Raw genomic sequence first — 14,643 nt, 5'->3', positions numbered from 1 at the left:
CAGGGCATTTGCAGAAGAGTGTGGCATCGATTGGTTCGTGCTAAATAATCTTGACTGAAAAACTGAGGATGCATCATATCCCCAGAAAATTCTTGCCTCGCTTGACGACTGCAGATCAGAAACAACATCGAGTTCATACCTGTCAAGTGAGGAACTGTTTGATGGAGCTGAAGAGGATAAAACCTTCTTTCCAAGCCCACAAAAGGAAGTGTGCCGTGGGGTTATGGATATGACATCGAAACAAAAGGGCAGTCTTAACTATGGATTGGTAAAACATTGCACCATATAAGAAAATATCCCGACATGCTCGCTCAAATGTCAAGGCGATGTTGTCTGTTCTGTTTTTTTCGTTGAAAAGGGGTTTGTGCATCACGAATACCTACCTGAAGGCAGTCAACGCGGAGTAATACCTGGGGGTGATGAAACGTCTAAAAGAGAAAATCAGGCGAAAACGTCCCGAACGCTAGAGGAACGGAGAGTGGTTTTTTTCACCTTGACAACGCACCGGCAAATTCGTTTCTCAGCTCCCGTGAGTTTTTAGACAAAAGCAAGACGACTGTTCTTCCCCACCCACCCTACTCACCAGACCTGGCCCCTTGCGACTTTTTCCTGTTCCCTTAACTAAAAGCCCGCCCAAAGGAAAACGATTTACTGCGATTCCAAAGATGGAGGATAAGTGTATAAGTTGGGAGGAAACTACTTTGAAGGTGATCCTGAAAATATTGTTAATAAAGTATTTTACTGCAGTAAAAAAATGTTGGGGTGTTATTGAACTGACCTCGTAAGGATATTTTTATCATCCTTGTTATGACTGAAGAGTACAAGAATGCATATTCCCATGATCCATAAAAATCTACCGCTAACTGGTAGATAGATAACTACTAACGCGCCGTAAAAGTTTATAGAAAAGCAATTTTTTGTGAGACGTGACCACTTTTTTAAATTTCGTAATAAAAACTCTCCAATATATGCTCAGATACCAATTTGAATTTTTCCGTTTACATACTATGTTCGATCAACTGCCATTAATCTGCGACCGGTTCCTTTGCACTACATAATATAGCAAATTTTAAATATGTACTTCAGGAAAACAAGAGGCTCTCCTTCGAGGTTCCTCGATCAAAGTGTCATTACCTTGGAGATCAGCTGCGGATATCGGCCAGAGCCGGCGGGACGCCTCCAAGTGTCCCTCTCCCAGATTTTTAAGGTCCATCGGGTTATAACGAGGACTGCCGTAACCGCGTTCCTCCTTCGAAACCTCATCTCCGTCTGAGAGGATTGTTGGAAAAACCGTGAAATCCCTGAATATTAGCGAATACCTTAAAAGGGCTGCTTAAAGTTTAAAAAATATTTCAAACTCGTGGATATTCGTGTAGAATTAGTACATCCCCTACCTTTCCCAAAGTGCGAGTCATAGGACTAACGTCGGAAGAGATTCCGCGGTAGGCCTGTGAGTGAGTGAGTGAGTTTTGCTACGGTTAGAGAGTCTACGCATACCCAAGCAAGTGAGTGATTGGCGGGCCCCTGGCGTAGAGGGAAACCTCTCGAAAGTCCTGGTTGTATGAGTGCCTGCGACTAGCAAGGATGAACGCTATTTAGTGCATCCAAGCTAGAGAGTGCGTGGTTAATTTGCTTTTATTATTATTAATCTATTACGGGTGATTGGTGGGCCCATGACGCAGAGAGAAGTCTCTCGCAAGCTCTGATTGAGTGTGCGTACTTGGAACTAGAAAGAATGAATGCTATTTAGCACATCCAAGCCAGAGAGTGCGTGATTAATTTGCATTTATTTTTATTTTTTTATATATTTTCTTACGTGCGATTGCGAGAGACTTCTTTCTGGCCACTGGCCCAGAGAGGTCTCTCGCAAACCCTGATTGAGTATGAGCGCTTGAAAATAGCAAGGATCAATGCTGTGTAGTATATCCAAGCTAGAGAGTACGGGAGTAATTGCATTTATTTTATTTTATTACGTGTGATCGGCGGGCCGCTGGCGCAGAGATAATTCTTTCGTAAGCCACTGATTGGTGAGTGTTTGACAAGGGCAAAGGTCCATGGTATCTAGTACACCTTAGCCATAACGTTTTTTGGTATCGTATTTTGGTTTAACCGTTCGCTGTTTTACTGTTTAATTTTATTTAATTTGATATATTTATTGATTTATCGATTTAATTTATAAGTATATCCTCTCTAATTTCCCTCGCCCATCTTTGGACCATTTATGAGAGTACGGCTGGGGTTGACTCTTCCCATAATATTGCTATGTATACACTTACGCATGATAAAGTTTCTTTGAATAAGTGCATGGGTGTATTACTCAGCATATTGAACATTGTCAGGAGTATTTGGAAGCACTTTATATGCTATGACATTGATTGGAAATATGGTTAATCACTCTGACGGAGATGTTTCCGAATTGATCCGCTGGATGAAATTTTATTCTTCAAGCGTTTCTGTAAATGTTGATATTAAAATGATGAGGATAGAATTCAATTCTATAAGCAGACTTGTAGATGGAGAGATGGCTTTCAACGATAGAGAATAATAACTTTTGACAAGCTGTACAGGTATGTCATAATATAAGGAAACTATAGCAATGGAAAAAGTAAAATACGTGGGGAACAGAAAGTTAAAAAAAAGTAACCACCATCCGCTTCTGAAATAATGCAAAAGTCTGATACCCATATTATCCTATTTGATCCGACCTTACGTTGAATGAAATATTATTTTTGCTACTCTACACGATATATTTCCTTTTGTGTGTCAGTAGCGTATTTATTTTGCGGCGCAAAAATAATCGAAAAAATTCACGTGAAATAATCCATTCTTATTACTATATTGAAAAGGTTATCTTGCATAAACTAGAACTGCTAATCTACTAAGTTTGATTAGCTATGTTCAAGTTTTCGAAATGATTGCAATTTTTATCTTTTACTGCGAAATATGTGGAGGTCAGATGAGGATTTGTTCAAGATATCCTCCTCTTAAGATCTTAAGGTCACGACCTTATTGAGGGTGAATACCATTGCAAGCGGCGTTGTTTCCAACAGATTGCGATTCAAAGGAACTCCAATGTCTTGAGAAGAAGGTTTTCTTCGCTTATACGGTTCCGATCTAAGATTACTTGTGCCGTTCGCCGAAACGAAATACTGGTGCAATCAATATATACGTTACCGATCGTAATACCATTGGCAAGGATGACGTCATTGAATCTATCGTTAATTTTGGGTACGTATTGCTTTTATGTTTTGGTGCCGAAATATTACGTATGCTTCTTAATTTTGGGAGGTATAGTAGCGGATGAATAATAGGTGATCATCATATCAACTTAATTCCCTTGCTGCTTTTTTAATAATTTACGCTACGCTGTTTATGGTAACGTTTTACAAATCTAGTTTCTATGCGTTAGACGCGATCTAATTCGGGATACAATCGAACTTTATAGGGGATCCATATGCTAGTAGTATATTTTAAATGACACCTAACTAGTGGCAGATAAAATTTCTCTATAATTTTCTCATTATATTACTTATATAATTAATCCTAATTTATTGTTAGTTTGTCTTCATATTCCATTACATTTGAATATTCGATGTATTATTATAATCTCTCTTTCTGTATATTTATGTGAGTGTTTATTTATTAATTAAATTTAATAACAATATTCAAAATTATTTTATTATCATATGCAATTAATTTTGATGAGACTGCCGAAAAAAGTTTGCACTACCAGGTGTTACTTCACGCAATGTTTTCAGGGACTAACATTATTTTGTTGACTTGGCCAATGATAAAAAAATATTTCTGTTGTGTTGTCACGGAACGGTTATTACATTTTTTACTATTTACACGCAGATACCATTTTTTTCGCTTCATATTTATAGTGAAAACCCTCAATTATTGGTAACATTTCACGTCCCAATCGTGGATTCCTTAAAAGCTTCATTGATTATTGCTCTTCTTGCCTCTGGAACAGCAGCGGGTTCTTATCTCTGACACATTTTCTCAAATACTTGTCTCTCGCATCCTTCTTTGTAGGTCGCAATGATACTTTGCGAGCGCTGAAAATCTATCGCAGTTATCTTAATTAATAGTTTACGGAAAGCGCATTGGCTGAAGCAGATTAGTCAACCCTTTGCTTCTTCTGTGTGAAAATTTAGAACAGAAATGGCTTCTGTCGCTCTTAAAAAATAGTGTTCCATGAAAGGTCATATGGTTTTTTCCATACCTACACAAAATAGTGTTAAACCTCCTCATTTTCAGTGCATAATAAAGAAAATAAGTGTGCCTATTCTCTACACATGGATTATAGATGCTTATGCTTATTTGGTTTACATAAAACCCTACATTTATGTGCCACAGTATAATTTAAAGTAAGGTTCCACTTCATGAATGCCTGGCTACATCAACCTTCTTGTTCCATCCTCAAATAAATACAAAAAATTTGTTAGTGAAATTTTGCGAAACCTACCACAACAATCTAAGTAAGGACTCAAGAATTATTCAGAATTTGGTTATTTAAATCCTTCCAACTTCTTGGTTTAAACCTCTCCTGCTTATATTAGCTTGCACTTTTCCCTCCTGTTCTCTCAAAAACCAATCACCCATAACGTATCCCTCGACGCTTGACCCTCACACCCCTATATACACTCTCCTCGATACCTTCCCGTTAGTTACTCGTCGTACTTTGATGAAGGTGGCTGGAGGCACCGAAATTTAATTTATCTCTTTACCTGTACTTTAACATTTAAAAAATGTATTTTATCCTGGTCTATAAATAAATAATTAATTCAATATAATACATATGTATATTGTAGTCCAGGGGGTAGAGCGTTGGACTGCTGACCGGAGGTGCCCGGGTTCGATTCCCGGGCAAGGCACTCCGGACAACTGCAGCTCCACCCAAGCTTTGTGATTTTTCGGGTACCAGATCTTCCAGGGAAAACCATAACCGGCACAGGGAAAGGGAACTGGCCCCCCTACCCTGATGTGTGAATTTCACACACCGTCGGGCTTAGTACTGGGTGAACTCTACCATCACCTACCAAACCGACCCTCGGGTTGATTACTGTGTTTATGGTTTTTATGATATATATATATATATAGATATACACACAAACATGTATGCTTTTAGGTGTGTGTACTTAAGCATATACCTTACATATTTTGGGTCTTTAGGAACAAACTAACAGGAACTGCTAGTAATGATAGGTATGGATCGGAGGGGCTGCTGGTAGAAATACTGATGATGCAAGAAAAGTGGATACGTTGGGTTTCAATATGCAATTGAATATTGGAGACTGTGATAGAATGGAGAATTGTAGGCAGGTGAGGTAAGGAGGGGGAAGGTATGGGTACGATGAACGGAATGAAATGAGGCAGAATGTATTAAGAAGTAAAGAAGGGTTTACTGTAAGATAGGGCGTTACGTTATATCGTATTGAGTCAGGCATTGGAATGCAGCAGTTGTTAGTTGTTGTGCCTAGCGAAAACATACTTTAACTGGAATATCCGTTATAATTAGTAATAGTCATTGAATATTGTTTATTTATCCAGTTTCCAGCATTGCTCAGTTTTCCCAGATATCAGGTTACCATTCTACGTAAGTTGTGAATCCATTCTACATTAATTGAAATTCTGGAATTCCATATTGTTTGTCCACAATGTTACAAACAGGTCGCGGTGGCCCACTGTCGCTGTGCTATCGGCCGGAATGCCTGGATTCGATTCAGGCTTACGCCTTTGATCACCTTATCTTCAACCAAGCGGTTTGATTTTTCGGGTGCCATATCTTCCTGGGAAACGATGGGTATCACAGAGAATTGAATTGGTCTCCTGTACCCTATAGCGTGAATGTCACGTGCTCGGGTTGATACCCTGGTTACATATAGAAAATTATATAAATATAAAATATTGAATTAATATAAAGCACGGGCATATATCATATGTTTTCTGCCTACAGAGGAAACTGATGGAGAAAAGGCGAGATATTGGGTGAAAGACAGATGAGGGGAAGGGATTTTACCAAGGAGGGATTGACAATTATCCGTCACTGAAATGACTGTTATGCTTGTCTTTACAGCTGCTTGCATTATCAGTTCTACATTATTTATCTGTAATGCTACTCCAACCACAGTACCTGATAGTGTCATTGCAGAATGCCAGAGAGGAGTTGATGTAAGTACGAATTTAATTTTCAGTAAATATTGAAATAATAAATAGATAACTGAGTATATAAATTTCTTTCCCATAGCACTCGGCAATGCTTGCAACCCCTTGGCTGACTGACAAACTAAAGCTTGGTCGTCGGTCTGAGTTCTTTACCATACAGTTCCTCTATATATTCCTTTATTCTCTCTTGGAACCTTTGTAAGCCAACAAATATCTTACCCGCCTTATCCCTAACTGTTAGCATAGATCTTCCCTTCTTACTTCCCGGTAGAGATTTAACTTTGCTGTATAGCGCACCAATTTCACCCTCCCTTTAAATATGACGGGGATTTTAATTGAGATATTTCTCAAAGTAAATATATTTAATCAATTTGATTTGCTAAATATTTCAGGAGGTGATTAAATTGTGATATCATAAACGGATATACTCGTACCTGGCGTATTTGAGGTCACGGCTATATTAGGCAGATAATTCATTTTTTATTCCGAAACTTCACGACAGCATCTTACATCGGAATCTATTTTGATTTTGTTGCTGATAAACGAGGTGAAAAAAGAGTCGCGGATGATGAAATTCCTCCCTAGTGTTTTGAAATCGAGATTTTGAGTAGCAATAAAAGGCGGCTTTGATGCTAAGAGAGAAAGGGAGTTGGTAAACGGCACATTTAGTTTGAGAGGTTATCCGGGATAATTTCTAACCACTTGGTTATGGACCGTTATATTCGCTAACATGAAGGAATGCACAGACTTTAAGGATTTATTTAGATAAATTAATTAGCCTTACCTACAATGACACGTTTAATCTCTTATGTTCGAATTTGAAGAATGAAATGGTAATTAAAAAAGTTAAAAATGGGGAAAAACATAGAATCTACCTCTTCGGAATACATTTAGAGGGATAATTAGTTTAAAGCAATTACATTTTTTGACGTTTGGGGAAACTGCGGGAGACGTGTAAATCTTAAATTTTCACTGAGGGATGATTAAAATGAAATTATTTTCATGGATGATAATAAATTAGTCCCATAGATACAGGATAGGGGATTCACTTTTAATGCAAATTCAACTTACTTTTAATATCATTGACTTCAAGTTGGAATAAACTTTCAGGAAAAAGGAGACGTTCTAGTGAGCTGCATTAACAAGGAGTTTACGGAGGCAGAGAAGAATGAAACACGTCGGATGTACAACAATACCGAATGCATTCCATGCAAGCATTTCTGCAGGTGAGAAAAATGCATTTTTTCAGAGAATAATTTTCTTTGACGTGATGTATTATCAATAAATAAGGTAAATGATCTTTTGATAAATTTATTGACGTCAATAGACGATTAAATTGATGAACGCCATAAAAGTACCATGACACATATTTTTGTCAATAGGTAATCTTATGACGGCGTTTTAATTTATATTTTTCGGGCTGAAAAATCGGCTGTTTCTTCTCAACACAAGAATAACAGCTTCCATTAAAGTCGTCTACATTTACCTGATAGTTTGTTCTGTGTATATTATATATTGTGTAAACAGTGCCTCAAAGCCCAGGGCATCATACGAGTATCGTACGTACATCATAACACTTTCTGTTCGTTCCCAACCATTTTTTACTTGGCAGCTGTTCTCCATAACCTGATTAATTCTGGCACAAGTTTACTAATACACGGCATGTATTCAAGTTGCGATCAGATACAGGAATGGACAAAAATAACTGTTTCCGTTAATCCCTTTGACCCTGTACTACCGATAAGTATTAAAATTATGTAAAAACGGAGGTACTGGTCCTAAGAGTACCAATATAATTAGTAGCACCTCCACCCGACAGTTACAGGTTCCACCATTGAAGATATTTTCATTTACATACATATTATGCCCTGATTAAACTACCTAACAGATATACTAGCATAATGAAAACGAGTAACCTATGTTATGAGCAAAATTTCACCAGTAAAATTCCTGCATTACGTATGACAAAATATAATAATGAGAAAATGTGTAAACATTTTTCACCACACTAATCTACGATTAATTTGCAAAAATTCTTCGGTGAAAAATCAAATAATCAGATTAGAAAAATAATCTATTTTAAACTAATAGTTATTATAATGCTTGATATGGAACGTAGTTTTGAATGACTCGGAAACTTGGTTCTTTAGGTAAGAGGATACTCAAGCGTGGATTGGAGACTTTCGATATGTGGGTGTGGAGAAGAATGGGGAAAAGAAAATGTACAGATAAGGAATAGGCAATGGAATGCGAAGGCGTTAATAGAGGGAAGAATGCTAAGAAAGCAAAGTAAATGTAAGAAAAATAATAGGCATTCTTGATTAAACTAAGGATACAGAAATAATGCAAGTCTAAGTAACGTAAAAATATTACATGATGAATGAGAGATTAAGGATATTTTGCATCATATACATGTTATGACTTAGATGACCTAAACCAAGGCCCATTAAAAACCTACACTTGCCCGCTAGAGTATTGCTAATAAAGAGAATAATTTACATCTATTACTGGTATCTGTAGAAAGACTATTTAGTAGATACGAGGAATAAGATTTTGGTAATATTGGAGTGAAGATATGCTTTTAGACTTCATTGGTCACCTAAAATACCAAAATATTGGCATTAAAGTAGCCTCTTCATCCACTATTGCTTCTGAGACGAAAAATTGTCATTGAATAATATATAATACATAGGCAAGAGATGTCTGAATATTTTCCAAAAAAATGCGTGATGAAGTTAATAAAATTAACACAAATATCATTCCTTCCATCACTTTTAATTATAAATTACTTAAATGTCGGAACAATGGGGCATGCTGCAATGAATCATGCTAAGAAAGAGTTGTGTTAATACCGGTGCTTCGTTGATAGTACCGATAATATTATTACATTTAAATGCTTCTTAGTAAAATGCCGGTATTCTTTTAGCAAGTTCCATGACCAGTAACGCCCAGTTAATTCAAGCCAACTTGAATTAACACCTCTCATCAACTTTTTCACCCGAATAATACTAAGGTCGATGAATCAGTTTCCTTATTGCATCTTCCCATATACTCTTAAGGTGTAAACCACTTGTTAGATTCGATATTATTTTGCAATCTACGTATTCAACTGAGCTTGCTCTATATGGCCCCTGCCTGACACCACGCTTAGCACCCTTAAAACCCGGGTGTCTATGAATGAATTTTTATCTTCCCTCATTCTATTCAAAATTGTCAAATTTTCTCCTCTCTCTCTACCTCGCAAATCCATATTCTCCCCCCCCCCCCACAGTCTTCAACATTTCATCGGATCCCAATACTTCCCGAAACCAATTCCTCGATTAGATAAAAATATACCCATGAATATGCAGCTTTTACCAATAAGCCTACTTTATGCAGTTAAAATTACAAAATCTAAATATTATTTTATGCTTATGGATCTACATATTATGTAACTGAATATGCACAAAATATGCAACATGAGGAATTGCATAACCTCTCCATCTCTAGTTATAACTTTAAAATACCTCAGATATTACGTGAAAATATGGCATTAAGATTGAAAATATTACGTTAAAGTGGGTAAAAAATTATTAGAATGGTGTAGAGAATGCCTCTCTCAAAATTATGAGAATAATATTTGAGTTTTTAAGGAAGTGTGAAAGACTGAGTCTCAGGCGGTCATCTTGAGAGTGTGCAAGTATATGTATAATTCCCGATTACTGATGAAAAGTTGATTACGACGTTATTTTGCGTTTACTCAGGCATCGCCAGGTTTTCGTTGTGGAGAGGTGTCGGGGGTAGGGGTACGCACATTCAGCAGCATCGTTCCACGCATACTCAGTTCTGGAGGTATTTTTTGACTAATTTTTTATAAATATGTTTCAATAAAAATTTGACGTGGTTGTCTAATAACTGAGCGCTGGGCTACTGACTTTAGGGCCCGGATGCAATTCCCGAGGAAGTCGTTGGTGTCCTCAGCTTAACCCATGGTTTTTTTTTATTTTTCGGATACCAGATATTTATGGTCAGCCATAGCAAGGGAAAGAAAATGGCTCCATAACCAGATGTGCCAATTTTGTACACTCAATTGGACTTAGTGTAGGGTGAGCTTTACCCCCACTTATCAAACCAACTTTCGAGCTTATAATTGTATTTTTTTTATTCCAACAGAAAAGAGGAAGTGATCTTGGATTGCATCAGGAATGGTACGGCATCTCTGATGGAAGTCTCTAATAAGTCCAAGCTCATGGTACCGTTTCTTGGACAGTTAATAGAGAGAATAATCACGTCAATTTGCGAAAACGACGCGGAACTGATGAATGGTAACAATGTATTACCTTAAGGTTTTAAATATCTCTCAATTCCTTGGAAAACATATCCTTCGACTTTATAACCACCACACTTGTCCACTACAACTATTTCACTTTGCAGTGACCAATGAAGAAGATAAGGAATGTTATCGAGATAGTTGGAAAGCATGCAAACATGAAGTAAACTTCATGGACGAACTAGAGAAAGTCGCGTTCTGTGACTATGGAATACCAGAAAACGATCCTTATACATTGCAATATATTTGTCAGTAAGTATGAAAAATCAGTTGACTTGGAGTGTTCACTAATATGCTTTTCAATATACTTAAGTAACGCCTAATGGTATTCTAAATTTTTCTTGGTTTATATATCCCTTGTTTATCACGTTTAAATTCATTCGAAAAATTAACAGCATCAGATTAAAAAAATTAATGTTGCTTAGGTTATAAGATTTGATAAGATAACATAATATTTTAAGTGGTACTATCCTTAATTCTAGGCACACGGTTTAAACACTTCTTTTGATGGAGAATATAATATATTCAAAGCAAATTATATGAATGTTGAATCTTCTCACTAATGCCATTGCTCTTTCAATTATTTCATTAAAATAGGAAAATTACTGATTTCATCGAATGTACTGAGAAGAGTGTCAACTCATGCTCGAATGCTGTTAAAAATTTTGTACGCGTTCTAACAACCAAGTCAAGAGTAGAAGAACTATGTGCCAAATCTTCCAACGAGTAGGAACATCAACTGATAGTTTTAACTATAAATTATAGCTATTAAGGCCACACTGTTATGCCACTGTAATTTAACCTAGTTTTATGTAATATCTTCCCACATTTAATAAAATATAATTGCCATACATGTTTTGTTTCCTGGAATTGTATATGCTCCATAACCATGAAATATTTCTTCAACTGAGATCTCATGAAATAAAATTTGTTATCTGATATTCTTAATTAACTGGGGTACAAGGGTAACCCCAGAAGTACCCGACCCAACAAAGAAGACAACCATTTTGGAAAAAAAGTTTTTTATTTTCAACATAGTTTCCTTTCAGCTCTATAACTTTTGCCAGCGATGTTGAATAAGTTCAATACCCTTTTAATAATAAGAACTTTCTTGATCCTTAATAAAGACGACATCACTTCTTCACGGCTGGAAAATATTTGACCACTGAACTACTTTTTCAAGTTGGCGAACAGAAAATAATCCAAGGGGCCTGAATCCGGCGAACTAGGTAGCAATTTAAACTTTAATTAATGAATTTTGGCCATTACAATCACGGATTTGTGAGCTGGTGCATTGTCTTGATGAAACAACACTTCCTTCTTAGCCAAATGCGGCCGCTTTTGCTTGATTTTTTCGCTCAAACGTTGCAATAAGTTTTCACAATACTCGCCGTTGATTGTTTTTCCTTTTTCAAGATAGTCAATAAAAATTATCCCACGCGCATCCAAAAAATCCAATGCCATGACCATGCCTGCAGATGAAACGGTCTTCGCATACCTTGGAGGCGGTTCTCCCTTTTGAATACATTGTTTTGATTGCTCTTTTGCCTAGGAGGATTTGGTGTCTCTGTGTCAAACTCTTTGCATTAATTCAGTGGGGTCTTCGGTAAAAAGAGGATGGGACACTAATCGTTGATGATAAGGAAAAGGCTAATACGTTTAACAATTGGTATGCAAGTGTATTTAAGGTTATGGTAAATAAAAAGGATCCTGTAGATTCATCTCTGAGTCAACAAGGAGGCGAAAAAATATTAAATACCAAAAGTATTAAAACGACCAGCGCAGAAATTTATAAAAAAATTATGAAAATGAGGGCAAATAAATCAAAAGGGCCAGATGGTATCTCAATTGACTTGCTTAAATTGGGCGGTAGTGTAGTTTCAAATTATATAAATCATTTATTCAATGTTACCTTAAACAATAATGCCCTGCCAAATGATTGGAAGGAGGCATATGTTACGCCAATTTTCAAAGGAGGAGATAAGGCACTAGTTGATAATTATAGACCGGTAAGCTTGACATCAGTTGTATGCAAGCTATTAGAAAAGATAATGGCTGATTATCTCTGGGACTTGTGGGAGAGTGAGAATTGGTTGTATAGTCGCCAATACGGTTTTAGAAAAGGGCACTCTTGCGAAACTCAGCTATTAGGGTTCTGCCAAGAAATGTTCGACTCTATGGATGCGGGAATAGAGGTGGATGCTATAATAGTCGACCTGTCAAAAGCCTTTGACAAAGTTGACCACGATCTCTTAATGCTTAAGATGGGCCAATTGCCACTACACACAGATGGAAGAGTAATCTCTTGGGTCAGAAATTTCATGGAAGGTCGAACACAAAGGGTCAAATTAGGAGAAGTGTATTCTGAAAAAGCAAGGGTAACATCGGGAGTCCCACAAGGAAGCGTACTTGGCCCGCTCTTGTTTTTAATATATATAAATGATCTCCCAATAAATATTAATTCTCAGATAAGACTTTTTGCAGACGACTGTATTATCTACAGGAAAGTCGAAAATGACAGAGACCGTGACAAACTTCAAAGGGACATTAATAAAATGGCAGATTGGGTGACAAAAAATGGGATGGATATTAATGTTAACAAATGCAAATCAATCACTTTTAGCAATAAGGTAATTGGAAACAATAGGGAATATAAATTCTCAGAAAATGTCATTCCTAGAAGTGATACTGTCAAATACTTAGGTGTATATTTAACTAAGGACTTAGGGTGGGGGCTAAATGTGGAGTGCATCTATAAGAAAGCTTTCAAAACTCTTCATTGGGTAATGAGAAACCTCAAAGGGAGCGTTAGAGCAACCAAGGAGAAGGCTTATCAGACCCTAGTAAGACCAATTTTAGAGTACGCTTCTCTTGTATGGGACCCTCATGAAGAAGGTCATATTAAAAAACTGGAAAAGGTGCAAAGAAAGGCTGCCCGATATGTACTGGGGAAGCATGGGAGGATGGAGAGTGTGTCTGACATGCTAGAAACGCTGGGCTGGGAACCTCTAGAATCTAGAAGAAAAGTAAGCAGACTTTGTGGAATGTTCCGAATTTTGAAGGGGGAGAAAGCTTGGGCAGATCTTAGGAAAGAGGCGGGGAACCCAAATTTTATAGGCAGAAATGATCACAAATTTAAGATAAAATGCCGGGCACAGAGAACAAATAAAAAAAAATTTTCTTTTCTAAATAGAACAATTGTTGAGTGGAACACTTTACCTGCAAAAATATTCGAGCCCTTTCCTAACAGAGTGTATACTTTTAAGAATAGATGTAAGGCATATATGTAATAATTTGATTGATGTGTGGTGTATGGTATTATATGTAATAGCTTAATTTTTTTTTTAATTTATCTTTTTTTTTCTTGCTGATAAATGGTTGTAAATGGGATGGGGATTCACTTGTTTTGTTAAAGAGATTTGTGTTTTGAAGTCTAGTTTTATGTATTATCTTTTGCAATTATTTGGGACTTGTGTGCCACCTGACAATGTCTATCAGCACATGTGTATTTTTAATAATAATAAAATAACATGAAAGAAAAGGCGCGTTCAAGTTCGCAAATGTCAATGCCAAATTGAAAATTTCATTATCGTTACCTGATCGGGAATGACGTGACATATTTAAGATGAAACAATTGAAGCACTATAACTAAAAATATTTATACAAAGTGATATTTTTAAAATTACTTCGCTATAGCTTGGAGTGACCTCGATCAATTGCTTTAATGTTTAAATATTAATTTGCAAGATGTATCTTTCGAAAGTTTGTAAAGTCACTATTATTCAGAATATAGACATATATTAATCCTCATATTCTCTATTATTTTTTTACATGATCATCACGAATACGACTCAATCATGAGAAAAAATGATGCCTTGATCTTCAGTTTATGCAATGTAATTGCTGATACGAGTTTCAAGTTAAACAACTCGTATATACTCAAAAGTGGCCCGAAATACTGCCATTCAGACTTCCATTTGAAACATATTTACAGCCATTTGAGAATTAATCTTGAAAGGTGAATATTTTTATTACCTTGGATTTAGCTATAACTGCAATAATGATATTTTTCCGTGCTTAAGCTCTCGTAGTAAAGTATAAAAACAAGCATTTTTTATAATCCTTTGTGTAACAAACTGGCTCATCCACATTCAACAACCTTA

General features: G+C 36.5%; 1 protein-coding gene across 1 annotated transcript; it reads left to right on the top strand.

The window, feature by feature from the left end:
* Nucleotides 1-3,047: 3,047 nt before the first annotated feature.
* Nucleotides 3,048-11,333, top strand: LOC139687721 (uncharacterized). Its single transcript, XM_071584981.1, has 6 exons — nucleotides 3,048-3,228; nucleotides 6,083-6,177; nucleotides 7,282-7,397; nucleotides 10,324-10,475; nucleotides 10,585-10,732; nucleotides 11,078-11,333. Exons 1-6 carry the CDS (start codon nucleotides 3,198-3,200, stop codon nucleotides 11,208-11,210), a joined length of 675 nt encoding a protein of 224 aa, XP_071441082.1. The 5' UTR covers nucleotides 3,048-3,197; the 3' UTR covers nucleotides 11,211-11,333.
* The last annotated feature ends 3,310 nt before the right edge of the window (nucleotides 11,334-14,643 follow it).

Source organism: Hetaerina americana, unplaced genomic scaffold, assembly GCF_022747635.1.
Source record: "Hetaerina americana unplaced genomic scaffold, ioHetAmer1.1.p SCAF_2, whole genome shotgun sequence".
In the NCBI taxonomy this organism is placed as follows: Eukaryota; Metazoa; Arthropoda; class Insecta; order Odonata; family Calopterygidae; genus Hetaerina; species Hetaerina americana.
The sequence above is the reverse complement of the archived record's forward strand: the minus strand, read 5'-3'. Positions and strand labels throughout refer to the sequence as shown.

What these genes read in the sequence shown, in the direction of transcription:
- LOC139687721 (XM_071584981.1), top strand. Translation starts at nt 3,198, where the DNA reads ATGACGTCATTGAATCTATCGTTAATTTTGG. An exon ending in CCATGCAAGCATTTCTGCAG is followed by an intron (nt 7,398 to 10,323) that starts GTGAGAAAAATG and finishes TTATTCCAACAG; the next exon opens with AAAAGAGGAAGTGATCTTGG. An exon ending in CGACGCGGAACTGATGAATG is followed by an intron (nt 10,476 to 10,584) that starts GTAACAATGTAT and finishes TTCACTTTGCAG; the next exon opens with TGACCAATGAAGAAGATAAG.